The 20186-nt window shown below is 45.9% G+C and overlaps 2 protein-coding genes across 2 annotated transcripts in view; one reads left to right on the forward strand and one right to left on the reverse strand.

Moving 5' to 3' along the window:
• The window catches only part of TBXAS1 (thromboxane A synthase 1), a 195041-nt gene extending 180595 nt beyond the window's left edge, over nucleotides 1-14446 (forward strand). The window contains exons 10-13 of the mRNA XM_058297468.2: nucleotides 1453-1544; nucleotides 8893-9030; nucleotides 11464-11626; nucleotides 14144-14446. Coding sequence (XP_058153451.1) covers nucleotides 1453-1544; nucleotides 8893-9030; nucleotides 11464-11626; nucleotides 14144-14218 — 468 coding nt within the window. The 3' untranslated portion in view covers nucleotides 14219-14446. The remainder of the gene's footprint in view (nucleotides 1-1452; nucleotides 1545-8892; nucleotides 9031-11463; nucleotides 11627-14143) is intronic.
• Nucleotides 14447-15956: 1510 nt separating this feature from the next.
• PARP12 (poly(ADP-ribose) polymerase family member 12) overlaps nucleotides 15957-20186 on the reverse strand; it is a 65261-nt gene continuing 61031 nt past the window's right edge. The window contains exons 10-12 of the mRNA XM_058297467.1: nucleotides 19665-19795; nucleotides 18344-18495; nucleotides 15957-17124 (exon numbers count right to left, since the gene is read on the reverse strand). Coding sequence (XP_058153450.1) covers nucleotides 16799-17124; nucleotides 18344-18495; nucleotides 19665-19795 — 609 coding nt within the window. The 3' untranslated portion in view covers nucleotides 15957-16798. The remainder of the gene's footprint in view (nucleotides 17125-18343; nucleotides 18496-19664; nucleotides 19796-20186) is intronic.

Genomic DNA, 20186 nt, shown 5'->3' on the forward strand with positions numbered 1-20186 from the left:
CAAGGCTAAGCTTCCTTCTGAGGAAGTCTGTGACATTCTGGTGCTGGTTTGCCACAGTCATTGGGTTCCTTGGCTTGCATCCCTGCCTCCCATCACCCGGCGATCTTTCTCTCCCTCCCTTCCTCCATCCTTCTCTCTTTCCCTCCCTCCCTCCCTCTCTCTTGTTTGCTCTTCTGGTTCCCCTGACTTCCAGCTTCTTTCTCTGTGGACTTCTCTGACTCCTGACTTCTGGATTCTTTTCTTTTTGTTTTGTTTTGTTTTGTTTTGTTTTTTGTTGTTTTTGTTTTTTTGTTTTTATTGATTTTGTAAAAATATTACATTAAAAAATATATATATGAGGTCCCGTTCAACCCCACCACTCCCCCCCCAGCAACCCTCACTCCCATCATCATGACACATTCATTGCATTTGGTAAGTACATCTCTGGGCATCTCTGCACCTCATAGTCAATGGTCCACGTCATAGCCCATACTCTCCCCCATTCTATCCTGTGGGCCCTGGGAGGATTTACAATGTCTGGTGATTGCCCCTGAAGCACGATCCAGGGCAAGTACAAGTCCCGAAGGCGCCTCCACATCTCATCTCTTCCTGCCATTCCCCATACCCATCAGCCACCATGTCCACTTTTCCCACTCCAATGCCACCTTTTCTCTGTGGACCTTGGATTGGTTGTGTCCGTTGCACCTCTATGTCAAGAGGAGGCCCAGATTCCACATGGATACTAGATGCAATCCTCCTGCTTTCAATTGTAGGCACTCTAGGCTCCATGGTGTGGTGGATTCTTTTCTTTATAAAATCTCCAGTAATATGGCATAAGACTCATCCTAATTCAACTGGCCACATCTTAACTAAAAATAACATTTTTAAAGATCCAAAGGACCTAAACAAAGGAAAGTCATTTAAGGTTAAGAACATGGGTTTTTTTTGGCAAGGGGAATGTACACAATTCAACCTACCACATTCACTATTTGCCTTTTACTTTATTTATAATGTATAAATTACCACCCATGTGACAACTTCTCTGAGCCTCAGTTTCCTCATTTAATAAATGGGAGACCAGCCACCTCACTGGTTTGCTGGGAGGATTAAATGAGGTAATTTATGTATAATACTTAGTCTATAACATCATCAATTTTCAATAAATGCTAACTGCTGTTGCTGTTGTTTCATAATCAAACATTTCCATATTACATGCAAAGATCCCCATGTCACAGACTGTGCCTGCTTGTATTCAATACCATATATAATACCATGGAATTTAAGCACAAAAGAGAATGTGGAGTACTAATCTAATGCACTTCAGGTTGTACCTACTTTTTATCTTGTGAGGTTTCCAGTTAAATGTTGCCTAAATTCAGAGTAGGACACCAACTTTAAATTTAATGGAAAAGACAAAATGCTGTGAAAATCGGTCTAACACACCACTCTTCTTTGTCATGTCCCCTCCATTAGACGGCCCCTGAGTACCGCAGCCTCCAGGAAGGCCTGCCCTATCTGGACATGGTGATTGCAGAGACCTTGAGGATGTACCCACCGGCTTTTAGGTATGCCCGCAGCCACCCAGTCTTCACCATCCCGCTCTAGGGCCCTCACTGGTCCTCAGTGCTTTACCTCTAGCATTATCACACACACTGCACTCAAGCTCCAGGAAGTCAAGGCCTATGTCTGGGTTTCTTCGTATTCCCCAGGACATGGGGTATAATGCTTTGAGTATAATAAATACAGCAATAAATGGCTGGCCCATTTTCTTTAGGTTAATTACCTTCTCAAAGTATCACTAGTCTTTTCTTAACAAAGCCTTCATTCCAACCCATGTTGGCCTTTGGCCATCTTTGATGGCTTTTTCCATTCCTGTTACCTGTTGAATCATTCATTTGTTCATTCAGTTCAGCAACTATATATTGAGCATCTACTATACGCCAAGCACTGGAAAATTAGCAATGTACAACAGTGGTCAAATCTTAGGTTCTAGAAACAGAAGTAACACAAAGCATTTAACCATGTAGCCTATACTCCACTCAGCACTTCTATAAAGTAATATACCAGATAAATCAAATGGAGATAAATTTTGCCATTTTTAAGGCGAATGTGTGAGTGGTTTCAAAAGATTTCCAATTATATATATTTTTTATATATTACATATTTTTTATTTCCAATTATATATATTTAAATATATATATATATTTTTTTAAGTTCTGGAGCGAGGTATTGAATCCAAGACCTCATATGTGGGAAGCCAATTCTCAACCACTGAGCCACATAGGCTCCCCTGAGTTGGTTTTTTCATTGTTTGCTTGTTGTTTGTTTTTAGGAGGCACCAGGGACTAAACCCAGGACGTCCCATGTGGGAGAGAGGCGCTCAACTACTTGAGCCACATCTGCTCCATTTCCAAATATTTTAAACCAAAAACAGTACAAAGAGTGTGATTGTATATATTGTTCAAACTGTTCAGGGCCAGAAGTGAATATAGAAAAGGTCCAGTCATGTGAGTCAAATCATGCTGTCCTCAGGCACACACATGGTGTTGTGGAAAACTCTCTCTTTGTACAGGAGAACGTCAATAACTTGGATATTCTCCTCATCGTTTTCCTGATGCCATCATTAAGACTTGACTCTACTGGACTCCCCTGATTTTGTTGGGAACCTCAGAGCAAACTGTCATTCAGTTGTTTGGGGGTTGTTTTTTGTTTTTGTTTTTTTTAATGATTTATAGCCAGCTTCCATACAAGGGGAGTGTGGGCAGCTGGTATACAAGTTAAAATGAAGTTCAAAATAAGACATTCAACAATAACACAGAACAAAGGCTGTTTAAAGGAAAGAAGCCTTGACTGGGCCTCAGAGATGGCCAATAACTCTGGTCAGGCTGCTGCTTTGTTGCTAAGTTTCCTGGCAGCAGAGGGAAACCAGCTGAGTATAAACAGTTCTGTTCTCTAGTGGGAGAAAAATGTCCCAACTGATGAAAAGACACATTATTTCCTGGATCAAAACTCAATCAAGAATTCATCACATGAGACCCTGTCTATATGACATGTCAAGTAACAAAGTAGACAGTCTCTTCAACACAAGAATGCTACAGAGGATTCTCCTCTTGGTCCTTTATAACCAGCAAAGTATAAAATGAAGTCAGGGAAGGCTCTGGGCCACAAGGATGTGCTGATCTAACTTAAGGGCAGGGCAGATACTAGAGAATCGGGATAAACTTGTTAAAAGTCCCTTATAAAGTCATATACAGTGCTGGGGCTCTGTGACATAGAATGAGCCTAGACTGAAATTCCAAAAGCCATCTTTAATGGCCCTGCCTTTAATTTACTGATGATCTTGGGTAAGCCCGGTCCTTCTCAGTGTTTCTGTTTCCTCTGTGTTAAGTGGGGACACAATATCTACACCACAGAAGAGCTGTGAGAATCAGTGAGCAACATCTGTGAAAATGCAGTCACCACGTTAAGCACTGTGCAGTGTAAGGTGTTAAAATTAAGCTCAAGAAGGACTGGCCTGAGAGTCCAGTTCTGATCTTGGGCAAGCCACGATCTTCTGAGCCTCACCATCCTCCATCACACAGGTTTTCTTGATCGTATCAGCCCTGCCAAACTCTCTTATCACATGAGAGAAATGAGGGAGGCAAGGCATCATTACTCTCAGCCAGGAAAGAGGACAGTTCACTTCAGTCCTAGCACTGGGTTTGGGGGTGAATGCAGAGAGAGTAAGCATTTTATTTTAATTTTTCTCCAAAAAGCATGGTCTTTGTTTGCCAGATCTGCTATGACAAATAACACACAATGGGTTGGCTTAAACAATAAGAATTTATCGGCTCGCGGTTTTAGAGGCCAGAAACCGCAAATGAAGTCATGAGCAAGGCCATGCTTTCTCCCGGAATCTGTAGCATTCCAATGAGGGCTTGCCGCCATCCTTGGGGCTCCTTGACTTACATCTCTGCCTCCTGCACATGGCGACGTCCCTGGTCTCCTCCCGCAGCTTTCTCTCACTTCTGGCTGCTCTTTATAAGGCCTCCAGTAGAACGGATTAAGGCCCACCCCGATTCTATTGAGCCTCATCCAAAATAGGATCTTCAAAGACTAATAACAGCATCTTCTAAAGGTCCTATTTATACCCACAGGAACACAGATTAAGAACATGCCTTTGTTAGAGTATATGACTCAGTCCACCACAAGGGTCTTAGCTCTACCCAAGCGCTGACACAAGATTGACCGACACTCATCCGTAAAAGAAACTCAGAGTGATCCCTGTAGAAAACGCAACAATTCTTGGTTAAGTGTACTTCATGTTAATCAGGACTTCTGCACAGTATAATTCAACAGATTTTTTTAATAATTCAGCAGATTTTGCTGCTGTTGTTTTTTTCTTTAATTTTTTTAGGAGGTACCAGGGACTGAACCTGGAACCTCACACGTGGGAAACAGGCACTCAACCACTGAGTTACACCCACTCCCCCCGGGTCTTTTAATGTAGCTAACCAGTCAGCAGGCCCAGCCACAGACAGAAGGGAAGGTGCTGTTTTCCAGCTTCCAGGGGTCCCGCTTAGGTCTGCTCTGTTCCAGTAAAAAAATGAGTAAGAAGGGGTTCAGGGTACCCCTTGTTTGATCCTTAGAAACTGAGACTGCATACGTTATAAAGCCCCACTTGTCTGGCCTAATTTTAGCTCTGGTGCTTTGCTACCAGCTCTAAGCACACACTAATCCCATCAGTAGTTTAGGATCTGAATGGGGTCCCACAGCCTGGCCTGTCACTGTTCCTGACTGGTATATTAAAGGCTCATAAGAGAATAATGAATGCTGCACAGAGTCACAGGTTGCTCTTAATTTCCTTTACAAGTCGAAACAGGGTTTAATAGTAATTAGTATTGTATCGCCTCTAAGATGTTTAGGGAAGCCCAGTCCTGCAACGTGAAGTAAAAGCCAGCATAGATTATTTTTAGTTTTAAAATAATTACTTTTACCAAAATAGCATATTTATGAAAAAATAAAAATTTAAACAATATGGAAGTTTCCAAAGAAAAAATTGGTACCCCAACCCCCTCTAGCCATCCTCCACCCCAGACCCATTGCCTAGAGGAGCTAATGGTAAAAGTTTAGGTATTCTTCCAGAATTTTATGTTCATATCCAAACATATATATAGCCTAGTCCTAAAATAAGCAAAAACATAAATGGGATTATGCAATTGCCATTTAGTAGGATAAACAATCAGACCAGAAGTTTTCCTCTCTGGTAGAAGTTATCCATTGTGACATAGGCAAGGGGGAACAGATTTTCAAATCCAAATTCTCTTTAGGTAAAGCCTCACCAGGACCAACTCTGCTATTAAAATATTACAGAATTATTGTATCAGATGATAGACATTTTGAGGCTGTTATAGCCAGATGCCCTCATGTCCTGTTATAAGGATTTAATATTCAGAGGATTTTCTGACTGATTCCAGATACTTCAGGGAGTGGTACAGAAATAAGCAGGAGTATAGGTGTGTGTGTGGTGTGTGTACACAACCCTAGAGTGTTCAAGTAATGTTGGGGAAACCAGTCTTTTCTACACAGGGAAGGTAGCTCAGAGACTGAGAGCCTCTGACATAGACTGTGACTGGATTGCCAACAAACCCTCAGGGTACCTGGGATGAGGAGGTGGCCAGAAGCCTGGGAAGTGGGTGAAGGGTGTTTGTGGGTTTGTTTTTTGTTTGTTTTGTTTTACTGTTGGCCAGCACTGTTGAAGTAGGATGATACTGAAGTCAGAAAGAAAATTAGAGGTCAGTATTTTCATATTTATTACACCCCATGCCTTGTTCCAGATGAGTATATTTAGTGTTTGGGAAGTAAATGTCTTCAGAATCTAAGAAGCTTGATATATGGCTATTGTTAGGGAGACCCTCCTCATCTGGACAAAGCAGCACCAGTATCACAGCCCAGTTCCTATTAAGGATGAGAGATAAGGCTTTCCCCAAGAAAATTCCATCCAGGGGAGCAGAGTCTCGAGAAGGAGAATGTGTCAGGATAGGCTGATGGCAGTAGAATCACGTCAGCATTACCCAGGAGCAGGGGCAATTTATGCGCATGAGATTGGCTGGCAAAAATATAGTTCCCACTAGGTGGGGGACAAAAGTTGAGGGAGATCCTTGGAGGCTTTAACCATCACAAGGGGATCCATCAGCCTCCATCCTGAGTAATCCTTCTATTCAAAGAGGACTTACATGAAAATGTAAAAGCCATAGTATCAAATTCACAGAGGAACCAAGGCTGCTGGCACAGATGAGAGAAGTGCTATTCAGAATTATCTCAATAGCTTTATCGACGGTTGATCCTGCCAACACACCACCAGAAAAACCTCTTAATCAAGTAAGGGTAAGTGTGTTAGACTAACTGCAGCAGGGGAGAACACTATCTTGACAGTGTCTTAGTAGTATCTCAGAAAAGGAGGTTGGGAAAGGATATTTATAGGGTTTGGAGTCTGGTTTAAGGGGGATCTTTCATGGCAAGGAACTGATTAGAGCTGGGCTAAATTTATGGCACAATAGTTTAGGGATTAGTGTATACAGTGAAGCAGGCACCTTGAAGGGAGTCCTGATAAGTAGGTTAGTCTGATGAGTGAGCTGTTTGTTTAGGAGAGCAATCTATTGTCCTGATAGGAAAGTTGTTTTCCCAGATAAATTAGTTTGCATGAATTTCTTGAAGTTATTTCTTGGTTTAGAGTCTTATCTTCCTGGGCACTAATTTTCTGAAAGGGGCAGCTAAGTCAGATTGACAAAGATGGTCTCAATTCTCAGTCCTAGGAGCCTCAATTCTCAGGTTAGTTCACTGGCCTAAAACCAACAAGGTCAGGTTCAAGAGAGCAGTGCTGAGTTTTCAAATTACAAGAAACAGAAACTCATATTTTCGTGAGTAATGGGTATTTATTGTAAGAAATCATGGTGAGATAAGGGAGCTAAAATTCTTACAGCAACCAAGAGCAGCTTCAGGGAAGAGACCTGAGTTTAGAAACTGGAAGGTGGTTTGGAAACCACGGGAGCTTCAGCAACTAGGTTGGGGCATAGTCCTTTTGGCCTTTCCCCTAAGCTCAGCCATATATGTAGCATGACCAGGCACACAACCAGAACACATAAAAGCAGTCCCAAACACCCCTGACCTGCTCACAGCCTCCATGCTAAACACTAGTCCTAAACCACCTCTCAAACTGCTCCCAGTTTTCCTGGTTTCCCAGATCTCCTGCTTCCTTCTCCTACTCATGGCTTCATGTCACCCATTGCACTTGACTCTCAGCTGTGCTTCACTAGCCACTAACTTTGATTCCAAACTCTACTTTGGGGCTTCCAGCCACACAATCTTTGGCACCTGGGAAAACATCTCCCTTGGTCCAGCCCAGTCTCAGAGCCCTCTCCATGCCTACTGCAACCTGCTCCTCAGCAGCCCTTCCTCTTTGCCAGCTCCACAAGGATAAGCAGACAAGATTTGCATAGTAAAGAGACCTCCGGTTGCAATGAGAAGACTGGATTGGAAAAGAGGTAAAAAAAAGATGAGAGCCTGAATTAGGAAGGTACCAGTAAAAATGGAGACTGTACAATAAGTAAGATCAAATGATAAATCTGATGACGGGGAGAAGGAAAAGTCTAGATAACTTCCAAATTTCTGGCTTGGTCAAGGCCATGTGGAAAACGGAGGAGGAGTAGGGTTGGTGGTTAGCAGGAGGGGAGGCAGATGAGCAGGAGAGGAGGGATATAATAACTTTTTTGACAGTTTTTGTTCATGGTGAGTATCAGGAGCCCGTGGAACATCCAAGGGGAGAAGTCTGATAGGGAGTTAGAAATAGGGATCTGCAGTCAGGCTAGTGGTCTGCACTCAGGATATTGGTGGAGTCCTCAGGAAAAAGGAAGATGTCAAAGCTGTGAGTGTGTATTAAATCCCTAGGAAAAACCAACATTTAATAGGTGGATGTGGAAAAGACTACCAGTGAGAGTGAGATCTTCCCAAGATGTAGGAGGAAAACCAAAGCAAATAAGGTCTTTAAAACTCGATAGACATTGTGTATGTGTGTGCAGAGAAAGGAAGGGTGGGAGTAGGAGATCAAATGATAAACCAAACGAGCAAAATGTTAATAGGTGAATCTGCATAAAGGAAATATGGGTACCCTATTTGCTATTCTCATTCTTGTTCTTTTCTGTAAGGTGAAATTATTTCCAAATAAAAAGTAAACCAAAGAGGAAAGAGTGCAAGAAGAAAGTCAAATGTCACAGAAGGGCCATGTAGGGTGCAGACTGAACAGTGTCAGGTGAATGTGCCCTGGCGTGGTCATCAGGGACCTCGGCAGGGGCTACTCCCAGGGGAGGAGGGGACAGAGACTGCGGAGAACATGGGTGGGAGGAGAGGAACCGGGTGAACAGGGCAACTTGAAGAGTCTTAGCTGTGGATGCAGGATGAGAGAGGCTATGGTCAGGGGAATAATCTGTGGTCAGGGGACTAAGCCCCCAGCAGAAATAAGCTCTTCAAGGGCACTTTGCCCTTCGTCAGGAGGCACCAGGTGGGGTCTCAAATGTTTGATGAATGAAGGAAGAGAAGGAAATGCATTTTCACCAAGGCCAAGCACGTCAAAAGAACCTGGAGACTGCAGGGTCCCGGGCTGTGGAGGGTAATGGGGTGGGGCTTGTCACCGTCTGGGCGACCTTGGGAGGAGGGCTGGGCTCCTAGCCCCCAGCCTCATTCCAACTGTCGGTCCTGGGAAGGCGAGAAGGCAGCCGCGGGCAGGGCCCCCGGCCCCACGCCCCCTTCAGGCTCTGGTGTTTGGAGAAGGACGGGGTTGGCCCCAGCACGCCCGCGAGCTCTTCAGCCCCCTCAAGGCAGTCCATCTACTGCTGCTGCGGGCCTCGCGGGCGGCGGATAACCCGTGGCTCCCCGCAGGTTCACGCGGGAGGCGGCGCGCGACTGCGAGGTGCTGGGGCAGCGCATCCCCGCGGGCGCCGTGCTGGAGACGGCCGTGGGCGCCCTGCACCACGACCCCGAGCTCTGGCCGGACCCAGAGACCTTCGACCCCGAGAGGTGAGTGCCGCTCCCCACCGTCGTGGGCGCCGGAGGGTTCGGTACCCGAGGAGGGCCGTCCCCATTCCCCGCGCGGGAAAGGAGAGCTACAGGATGGAGATTCAGCAGGAGGCGGCAGCCTGAGCCTTCTACAAACGCGTCTTGCTTGAAATTCGGGGCAAAGGGGCTCCTTTTTCACAGTACACCTTAGTAAAGTCTTCCCCAGGCCGTCTGAAATCGTGGCAATTTGGATAGACGTTTGCAAGGCATCATTTCCAAAGGGAGTAATTGTACTACTTTAAGAAGCCCCAAACCGAACCTAGAGTTTCAGCATTTCAGTAGCACTGGGGCAAGTGACAGGTCAAGTTCAAATGGTTGTCTGTTTTTTCAAACCAAGACATAGGACTTTATGTAAAGCCTGCACTGAAAGTAATAAAACATGTTATTTTTAAATTGGCGACTATTCTGAAACAATAGTATCAATTAAATTTCTCCACCCCTTGAATCGGAAATGGTGAGTTCCAGCTATGCTAAAATGTTAGACCTCGATTTTCCCTCCTACCCCCCCACCCCCACCCCCTCATTCTGGGTATGGCCAAACATGGATTTGGTCCATTGTCTAAATTTTTTTTTTTTAAAGATTTCTCTCTCTCCCCTTCTCCCCCCTGCCCCAGTTGTCTGTTCTGTGTCCATTTGCTGCGTGTTCCTCTTTTTGTCCACTTCTGTTGTCAGTGGCATGGGAATCTGCCTTTCCCTCTGCTGCCATCATCCTGCTGTGTCAGCTGTGTGTGTGTGCGGAGCCACTCTTGGGCAGGCTGGTGGCTCTCCTTACGGGGCACACCCCCTGCGCACCCCTGCGTGGCACGGCACTCCCCACATCAGCACTGACCCCAGGTTTGAACCGCGGAACCCCCATGTGGTAGACAGATGCCCTATCCACTGAGCCAAGTCTGCTTCCCTAAATCTCATTTCTTGACACCCCAGTTAAGAATGTCAGAGCAGCCATCCACCTTATCAGAATCAATTATCCCTTCCCGGTGTGATCTGGTAAGGGGAGGGCTGGTCAGGCAGTAGTTAAGTTTCCACCTATAGTGGCTCTGACTTCTTATGGGACCCTGCCTACCTCTGCAACCAGGTCACTGGGAAGCCGTGGGCAGTGGGACTTTGATAAATGATACTGCACTGCTCAGCAGCTCCAGGAAGTAAAGACCAAGAAATATTAACAGCAGCTGTGGTCTTACAGCAGCGTCACCTTTGAAAACAGAAAGTATATTTAATATTGTGTTTTAAGAGGTTCCTTAAGCCCAGGAAAGTTCAGAGGTAATAAGTGAGCAGGCCATTGCAAAATAGAGTGGTTGTCACCAAGCTTTACCATCACAGAATGCAAAGCAAATATTGCTATTTGCTATCAGATAAAGCCAGGCCATTCAAACAGAGAAATGCCCCAGTGGTCTGAGTTTCCAGGGCTTGGACCAGCCAGGTAAGTGTAGGAGGGACACCTGCCAGGCATGGCACTGAGATGTGCAGGGGAGGGCTGGTGAGGAAGCCAAGGTGCCTGGGGAACTGTGCTTAGTGGGTGATGGGTGGTGTCATCCTCTGGACCATTAATGGGAAGTTACAGCTGTGGGCCTAGGTGAGAGCTGTGATTATCAAATACGAGAGGTTGGAATTGTTGCTTGGGTTTCCTTTAGATGCTATGATTCTGGATAATAGTGAGCATTTGGACTCATTAACAAAACACTCTATTCATAAGGAGATGCAAGGAAGGCACTTTTTTTTTTTAACTAAAGATTTATTTTTATTTCTCTCCTCCCTCCCCCCCCCCCCCCCCAAGTTGTCTGCTTTCTGTGTCCGCTTGTATTCTTGTCAGCAGCACCAGGAATCTGTGTCTCTTCTTGTCATCTTGCTGTGTCAGCTGTGTGTGTGTGCGGCACCACTCCTGGGCAGGCTGCACTTTTTTTCACGCAGGGTGGCTCTCCTTACGGGGAGCACTCCTTGTGCGTGGGGCTCCCCTACGCGGGAGACACCCCTGTATGGCACGACACTCTTTGCACGCATCAGTACTGCGCATGGGCCAGCTTCACCACACAGGTCAGGAGGCCCTGGGTGTGAACCTTGGACCTCCCATGTGGTAGGTGGATGCTCTATCCATTGAGCCAAATCCCCTTCCCAAGGAGGGCACTCTTGACACTACCAGTGTTTGATTTAATATAGCACTACCTTTCGGCTTTGCAAGACAGGATGAGAGGAACAGAACTGGAGCTGGTCAGCTTGCAGAGCCTTTGGTGATGTGTCCATGGGAAAACAGGGTTCTGTTTACCACAGCTGGGTTTATGATCACTTGGTAGGGAAGTGGTCTCAGATGAAAGGAGCCCTCAGCCAGAAGGGAGGGGTTAAGAGCCACCAAGAACGGAAGCAGGAGTTCTGGGATAACCCTGATCTATCCAACTGCAGGTTCACAGCTGAGGCTTGCCGGCTGCGGCAGCCCTTCACTTACCTGCCCTTTGGTGCCGGCCCCAGAAGCTGTCTTGGGGTGCGTCTGGGGCTGCTGGAGGTCAAGCTGACACTGTTCCACATCCTGCGCAAGTTCCGGTTCGAGGCATGTCCTGAGACTCAGGTAAGGACCCCTTGTTCCTCTGGAGGCAGGGGTGGTCACCCTAGTTCCCTGTGCTGAAGCCAGCCTGCCTAGAGTTTCATCTGGGCTCTGATATTAGGCGATCCCCTTAACCTCTCTTTGCCTCCCCCTAGCTCTTTATGTCCTTGTGAGAATTAAATGAGTTAATACAAGTGCTCAGATAAGCACTTGGCACACAGTAAAGAGGGTATGTGTTTGCTATTATTTTTTATCATTCCCTATACAACAGAACTGGGCCTCATGTTACCACAACAGTTCTTCCCTCTTCTGCAGCTGTGAAATGTGCCTGCTTTAGAAGGGTTGGGGATGTGTGGCTTGTCCTACAGAAGCTGGCCCTCTGGATACTCCCTCTGTCTCCTGGCTCCCTAAAGAACTCTCTGTTTGGAGGATACTGCCTCAAGGAGGGGAAAAGGCCACCCAAGGGAAAGCAGAAGGGTTTAAGCTCCTTGATGGGTACTCAACAGCTGTCACAAGGCCTTGCCTTCCCCTACTTGTGTAGGTACACAGGTCCTCTCATTCTTTCTGAGTCACAGCCCAGTCCCATTGCATGAGATGATACGGGAAGATAGGCCTTCATTCCTGATGCCCCCGAGAAGCACCTAAGACCATGCCCTCACCCATCAGCCAGGCATCTGGGCCCTCCACAACAATCCGCCCCCTTCCAGGCCCAGCTTCCCCCTCCCACCATTGGCCTCCAGGCCAAGCAGAACATTTAATTGACTAGAGATGGCAAGGCCTTTCACGCTCAGTGATCCTGCAAAGGAGGTTCATTATTCCCATTCTCATGTGAGGAACCAAAGAACAGAGAGGTGAAAACTTGCCTGAGGTCACACAGTTGGACTATAGGCTCCATGAGGGCAGGAACCAAGTCTGTCAAGTTCACTCCTGGGCCTTTCAGCATCCAGCACGATACCAGGCACAGGGCAAGTTCACTCATTCATACCATGAACACTAAACCATTCAACAAATGAACAGCCAGAAAGTGAAGAACTGGGTACAAACCCAGATCTTGCTTACTCCCAAGCCCTCCCTCTTAGCTCTACATCAGTAAAAGCAGAGCCCCTGATTATCTGAAGCACTCCACAGGCATAGGACTTTCATTCACCCTTGATCTGGACACACAGTGCAGCAGTCAGACCAGCGTCCTAAAGCACTGCTTATACCTGGCACTGCCTAGTTTAAGCAGCAGCCATGAGCCCCAGAAACCTGAATGTTAAGTCTCCTTGGGATTCTCCACCCCCACTTCCCACCCCAAAATGTCTCCCCTTCCCCCCCCCCCTTCTTCTGTGCCTGTTCTGGTTGCAGCCCCTACCTGGAATGTCATCCCTTCAACCCTGCATCAGAGTCTAATCCCATTCTCCAATGCTTTGGTGTCCTCTCAAACCCTGAAGTGGCCCCTGAGAAGTCATACTCACATTTCTTCCATTCCTTGGCTCACCCCAGGTCTCAGTTCCAACAGGAAGCCTTCCTTGGCTTGCCAACCTTAACTGACCTCTCCTTTTTTTTTTTTTTTAACTCATATGGTATTTCAGGTTGTCTAGACCTGTGCTAATACAGTAACACTAACCACTTGTGGCTAATTTTAATCAAATAGAAGTCAGCTCCTGTGTACTAACCACCTTTCAAGTGCCCCCACAGCCTTATGCATCAGGGGTACCACCTGGGCCAGAGCTAGTCTAGACCATCTTCTTTCTTAGACATATAACTTGTCTCCTCATGTGAACGACAACCCCCAGAAGCCAGGGAATCAGACCCAAGACATTTGAAAAGTCCAAGGCACTGGTGATTCATCTTTGCTTTAAAGGATTCATATTGGCCACTGATTCATCATTTTACATCCAGCTCAAGAGAAAACCCTGTTTCCTAAGTAGTTCGTTGGCTTTGGAAATTTCTTAAAAGCTCCCCCATCAACTTTGCACTTTTAAGTTGGACATAAGAAAAGCTTTTGGGCTGTCAGTGAGGCAAGAACATGGCATAAATGAGCAGGAATGCCACGAAGCCGCTCTCCCCAGTCCCTCAGAAAGAGGGAGCTGCTCAATTAATGTTGGGCACTGGGGAGATGAGAGGGAAAGGCAGGGATGGTTGGTGTCGTTTGCAGACAGTGTCTGAAGCGTTGCTCTCCACTTTCTAGTTATGTGAACTTGGCCTCTCTGAAGCTCCATTCTTCATTTGCAAAGAAAGATGCTTCTACCTCTCACACAGGGTTGTTGTGAGGATAGGGCAGGACTAAATGCCCTCAATATTTTATTAACGTGGGAAAGGGAAGCAAGGAGCAGGGGCTGGGATGGGGGAACTGGATGCATGTGCCCAATACCCAATGTAGAAGAGGCAGTTCTGCTGGCTATTCAAGAAAATATGATCCAATTGGGGAGATTTCTTTACTAGTAATCCCTCAAGCCATAGCTAAAATTTTCACAAGCCCTGCTTCAATTCTGGTTCCAAGGAGGTTTTCCTATAGATGGTTAACTTCTACAAATATTTTTATTCCCTCTATTTCAGATACCACTGCAGCTAGAATCCAAATCTGCCCTAAGTCCAAAAAATGGCATCTACATCAAGCTTGTGTCCCGCTGACACAGAAGGCCTCCCTCAGGGAGCACATTGTGGCTACGACACCAGTGCACCTGCAAGTCAATATTACAAGGCTACCCCAAATTCAAAGAGAATCTTAGGTAGAAATTTGTATTTATGGAAAAACATCACCAAAGTGATTGAAAGGGTGCCTGGCATGCAAGTATAAGAGAAATACAGATTTACATTACATCCCCTAAATGCTTAATAAATGTTTATTTGTTGCACTTAGTTTTGACTCTGTCAACAGTGTTTAAACCACTAATCCAACTACCTTCTAAATAAGGGACTGTTGATAAGTATGTGAAATGTAACTTTGACAAAACTACTGAAAACATGAGGTTTTAAAGGAAGTCTGGCCTGGGAGTAGAAACAATCTACAGTGCAGGGACATGGGACACTCAGCCAAGCCTGTCCTAGTGGCACCATCTTGTGGAATTTTCAGCTTCTTATGCATTGTGGAGACTGACTTAGAGAATGGCATTCTTAAGCTCAACCTCAAAAATGATTCAAAAGCTTTATTATGCTTTGATTTTCCTAGGTAGGAACATAGACTACGAGAGACAATATACAGAAAAATGAGTAGGCTAAAATGTACTTTTTTCTTTTAAAGAGCATCATACATTTGGATATTTATTATTTGCAGATCCCATATTTAGGAATTCGCCTAAGATTTAGCTAAAATTTGTAAGAAAACTTTTTTAGCTCTCAGCAGCTAAATGGTTAAAAAGCATGGGCTAAATTAATTTACATTTAAGCTTAACAGGCAATGTCTGGTTTAAGGATGGTTCTCTCAACAACGTTCCACCTCCCAACAACACTGTTACAGGACTTAATCTGAAGAGCAATAACTGGAATTTGGGGATTAGTCAGGACACAGGGGAAACATTTCTGGGTTTGGGGAGCTATCCCAGGGCTCTAAAAATCATCCTCTATGGACCTATGTGGCTGGCCTGTTGGTGCTTATGGTTTTGCTGTTGTTTCTTTATTTTTCTGGTCATTTAACTCAGTCTCTCTTCTAGCTTTAATTATATCTACCTGTGTAGGGTTCCAGATCAGTCCCTACCCCTGTTCCAAAGCTGGAGAAACTAACATCCTAGATCTGAGAACTATAGGACCAATCAACTAAAGCAGAGCACTGAATGAACAACACCTTATTAGGAAGGTAGGGAAGACAGGTTTTGATGAGGGGGGAAATCACTGCCAAGGACTGAACCAGGAGGCCTACAGGTACAGCCAACTGGAAGGCACAGGCAGTCTCCCAACCCAGAGCCACTCTACCAGCAGCCCCTTTGCCAAATGGGCCAGAATCAGGTAAAGACCCAGTGAAAGCCTCCCATGCACTGCTATGTGGGGAGGAAACACACACACACACACAGACACACCCCTATACTCCACTTTCATACACACTTTGCTCAGGGGTCAGGTCTAGGTTTTGCAGAGCCTGCAACATATGATTTGGGAAGAAAAAGAATGTAAACATGTTACTTAGGCAAATTTTAGCAAGACACATGACCATGTAAGCATACTGCTAGGGCCCCTTTGTGGGGCCTTAGAAGGGGCCTTAGCTAGTGAGGGGCCCTGAAACTTAAGCTTCATTAGCTTCCTGGTAAATCTACACACAGCCTCACCAAAGCCAGTAACTTCAGCTCTATTATATCCCTGACACGTAGAAAAGCACCTAAGCCCAGGGGGTGCTAATTAAATAGATGCTGAAGAATGAGCTGCAGGCTTCATCCACTTCAGATAAGTATTCTTTTATTTCCATACTCCTTTGTGACATTTGCAGCACAGATATTCAAATCTCATGGGGACGTAAAACCCACACTTGGTGTATGTCTCGTGTGTTCAGAATATGTGGGTACACATGTCTCATGCCCGAGCCCAGGCTCCTGGGAGGAGCCACTTATTCACGTCACCTGCCAGGGTAAACTGCTTCCTCAGAGTGACTGTGGCCTCCACCAGGACAAAGGGAAACTAGCAGGGCCTCAAAGACACCACATGGTAGCCACTTGCTTGGACAAGATACAGGCCAATTCTAATGTTGGAAGCCTGGGAAAGGCAGCAAAAGGCTGCCTGGGTTAGGGTCAGAGCAGCAGACAGAAGTGACTATGCTTCTGTTGGCCCAGCCCAGGCTTTCATATACCAATGGCAACTGGGTCATTCTGACAAAAAAGTACAGCAGATGCCACTGGGGCCCTGAAAATCGGAATCACTGGTAGAGAGAGAAAATCTTAAAAATTAAAACAAATCCATAAAACAGTTTCTAGAAACTCTGTACCTGGTACCTATAAGCAGCAAAGTCAACAAAGAAAGTAAAAAAATACAATTTTTACATATCATTAAAAAGCAAAAAATGGGCTCACCTATAATCCACACGCCTACCAGTTAGTCTGTGAGTAGTGAGCCCAAAAGTGAGACTTAAAAGGGAAAACTATCATCAAGAGATTAAGAACATAACTTCATTGAGAAGTCAACATTAAACAGTTCATTAAAAGTTTTTTGTTAAAAAAAAAAATCTTTCAAAACACCAATTTCAAAGGAGATAAGCCTGAAAGGCATAAAAATACCTTGAGAGCTTGCTCACTGCCGGCTGCCAAAGAAGGATGCTAAGGAGAACAGGACAGAAGCTCCTGACAGTGGCTTGGATGTGGTCGTGTATTGGATGAGATACTCAGGATAAATTTGGTGTTTCTCAAAGACCACGAAGATGGAAGGGTCAGATGCACTGTTGACGCAGCTGTCGTAGAAGACATTGCTCTGGCCTTCTTTGGCTGGAGGGCGAACGAAGGAGGCATTGCCTCTAACATACTCGCCCACCAGCACCCGAGCCAGAAACATCAAGTGGGTCTGTGTATCAGATTTGCTATAGTGGTGGGAGTAAGCAGCATCTCGGGCGAAGTAGCTTCCTGAAATGACACACACAGGCTGAGCTGGACACCGGGCAAAGCAGTCCATAGACCAGCAGGGAGAGGCTTCATACGCACTGGGAGACAGCAGCCTGTGAGCCCTGCCCTGTCAATGAGGAAACGCCAAAGACTCTCTCCTCTTCTGTGACCATATCTATATCTCCCTTTCTCCCTTGCTGTCCTCCCTCTTCTCCCATTTCTCCACCTTTTTCCCTGTACAAACCTGAAGAGAACAGCTGAAAGCCAACAGCCTTGAGAATGGCAGGGTATCCAAGAAGACACCAAACCCAGAGACAGAAAATGCCTTTCAAGTTCTGAATCTATCACTCAAAAGCAAAGGGCCTCTGGGTACATCATGACTTTAACGCCCTGGGCTTGTTACCTCAGTTATGAAATGGGGCTTTTAGGCTCAACCTCATGGGACTGGCATGGGAAGGGAACAAAACGCCATCTCTAGAATCCCTCTAAACCCAGCAGCCAAAGCACAGAATTCTGCATAAGAACCTAGAGAAATGGAAATGTGATTTGGAAACTGTCACCTATCCCTTTGAATTTACCTACAACTGGATTTTGGCCATCCTGGCCATAGTGGACTAAAATGATGGATAAATGATTAAAGGGTAAAGGAGCACAATACATTCCACCTACTTTCAAATGGTCCAGAAAAAGAGCAGATGAAAAGCAAACATGGCAAACATTAAAACTAATGAAGCTGGGTAAAATTTAGGTAGAAGTTTTGTCTACTATTCTTGCAACTTTTCTGAGATTTTGAAATTATTTCTAAAGAAAGTTAAAAAATAACTAAGAGACAGGAAAACACTCAAACTGACATATTTACATCAGCATATCTGAGATTTTCAGACCTTTAGTCTAACAAAGTAGTGAGACCTGACTCAGGGTTGGAAAGGAGTTCTCTTTCCTCTCCTGATTTGCACTCACCTTCTCCCAGAACCTCCACTCTATAGGGACCCAAAGCTCATCTCTCAGGGAAGCAAAACCCCAGCCTAAGCAGGGTCATCCCTGCCCAAGCCTTGGGTGAGAGTAAGCACTCTGCTAGGAAAGAGCTCCCCAGAGGGCCAGGGCTCATTCTCCACCGAGGTGGAGACCAGTTCATCTCCTCAGGCAGTTCCCACAAATCGCCTTTATTAATTTTGGTCTCCAGACCTTTGGTGGCAAGTAACGACCTGGTTCTGCAGGTGGAAGCCACCCTAGCCCTTACCTTTGCCATAGGAAGCGCCATGAAGACCACAGATGCGCCAGTCAAAGTTCTGCTGGCAGATGGCATCAATGAAACAGGCACTGGTGCCATGAAAGAGCTGCCTCTCATACACTGTCTTCCCGCCATTCCTCTTCTGCATCTGTCCTTTTTGCCTGGAATTGCAAGAGGAGAATGTATGTTGCAAGAGGAGAATGTATGTTAGAGGGAGAAGGCAGAGTGACATTTTCCACCAAATAGCCTACTCCACCCCCAAAAACACATTTGTCAAAACAAGTGTCATGAAACAAGGAGAGGCAGGCCTGGGGCTGTCCTCGCTAGGCACAGAGGCTCTACAATATGCTGGGAATGGAAACAGCCTCACTGCCCAGAGGCCAAGGAATGGGAATGAAGGTGGAGAGCGGAAGCTGCATCAGAGTAGAAGGGAAACCTTTCCCTCCACAGCTCAAGGCCTCCAGGTAGCACTGAACCTCAAAAGCCGATCAGTTCTTGGATACAGGGAGTGACTCTTTCCCATCACCTTGCTTCTGAGTGGAGCTTATTCCTGAGAAGCTGCGAGATGGAAGAGAGCTATGAGGAGGTCAGCAGGAGTCAGCATTCTTCTCCCATCTCCTGCTACCCTGATTTTGTCTCTGTGCACAGAGTACAACAACAATGCTCTAGGCCCTCTGGGGCATAGGTCAGCAGGATCCCAGGCCCACCATGACGACCTGCTGTGGATTTCCTTCCTGCATGGACAAGCAACTGGGTTTAATGACCACACCAGTCCTCACACACAAAAATGAGGCCCAGGGAGCAGATGTGGCTTAAGCAGCCGAGCTCCTGCCTGTTTGGTTCCCATGCCTCCTGAAGAAAAAACAAAAACAAACAACAAGCAAAACAAACAAAAAAAACCAACTCAGGAAAGCTGATGTGGCTCAGTAGGATCCTAGGTTCAATCCCCAGCTCTTGGTATCTCAAAAAAAAAAAAAGAAGCCCATGTTCTCTTGTTGGCATAATAGCTTTATTTTCCTGGGGCTGAGGATGTGGGTGGGTTGCGCTGACCCATCCCACAGGCCTTCAGGGAAGCTGACTGTAGAACTATGAGCCTGGCTTTGTCACTACTTAATTATGAAAGCCACTGGAGCTCTGAGAAGCCTCAGTCCCTTATCCGTATAATGGGATGTGCCACCACAAAGTTACAAACATAACAAGGGACACAGCTCTGGAAACACAGCAAGCACTGGACATCAAGGAGCTGGTGGCTCTGATTTTCCCTGATGCGTGGGGCATCCCTATCCAGCACACAGACAGCAATCCCACCCTGCCCTGCCCTTCCACGCACCACTGGTAGACTTCCCAGAGGGCCAGGTTCTGGACTCGTTCAATCTTCTGAATATAGTAGAAAGGCAGCGTGTGGTTAAAGAGAATCCAGACCTTTTGATATTCTTCTGAGGAAGAACTTAGGGCAATCCTCTGTAAGGGGCAAATATTATTAGTTTATCATCTCAGTAATGAACACAAATCAATCCCTTCCCAAGGCTGCTTATAATATCCTAGAGCTGCAAAAGCAAGAAACCTATTTATTACCATATTTCCCTTTCTGCCTGAGACTCTCTCCAGGCACTAAGTGTCTGCAGTCTGGAGTCATTTCCCTTTTGTTCCCCGTGATATCAGCCCATGGGTGTCACTTGTCTTCTTTTGTACCCCATGTAGACAAAGACTCCAGGTTGGTCTACACCGCCTACAAGACTAGGAGCTGGTGCTCAGTGAATGAGGAACACATCCATCTGTGGAGAGGTAGCAAACTCCATCAAGAGTTCGGTACTGTGGGCAACAATGAGGCATTTGAGCATTTTAGAGCACA

The sequence above is a fragment of the Dasypus novemcinctus genome, chromosome 5 (assembly GCF_030445035.2).
Source record: "Dasypus novemcinctus isolate mDasNov1 chromosome 5, mDasNov1.1.hap2, whole genome shotgun sequence".
NCBI classification, from domain to species: domain Eukaryota; kingdom Metazoa; phylum Chordata; class Mammalia; order Cingulata; family Dasypodidae; genus Dasypus; species Dasypus novemcinctus.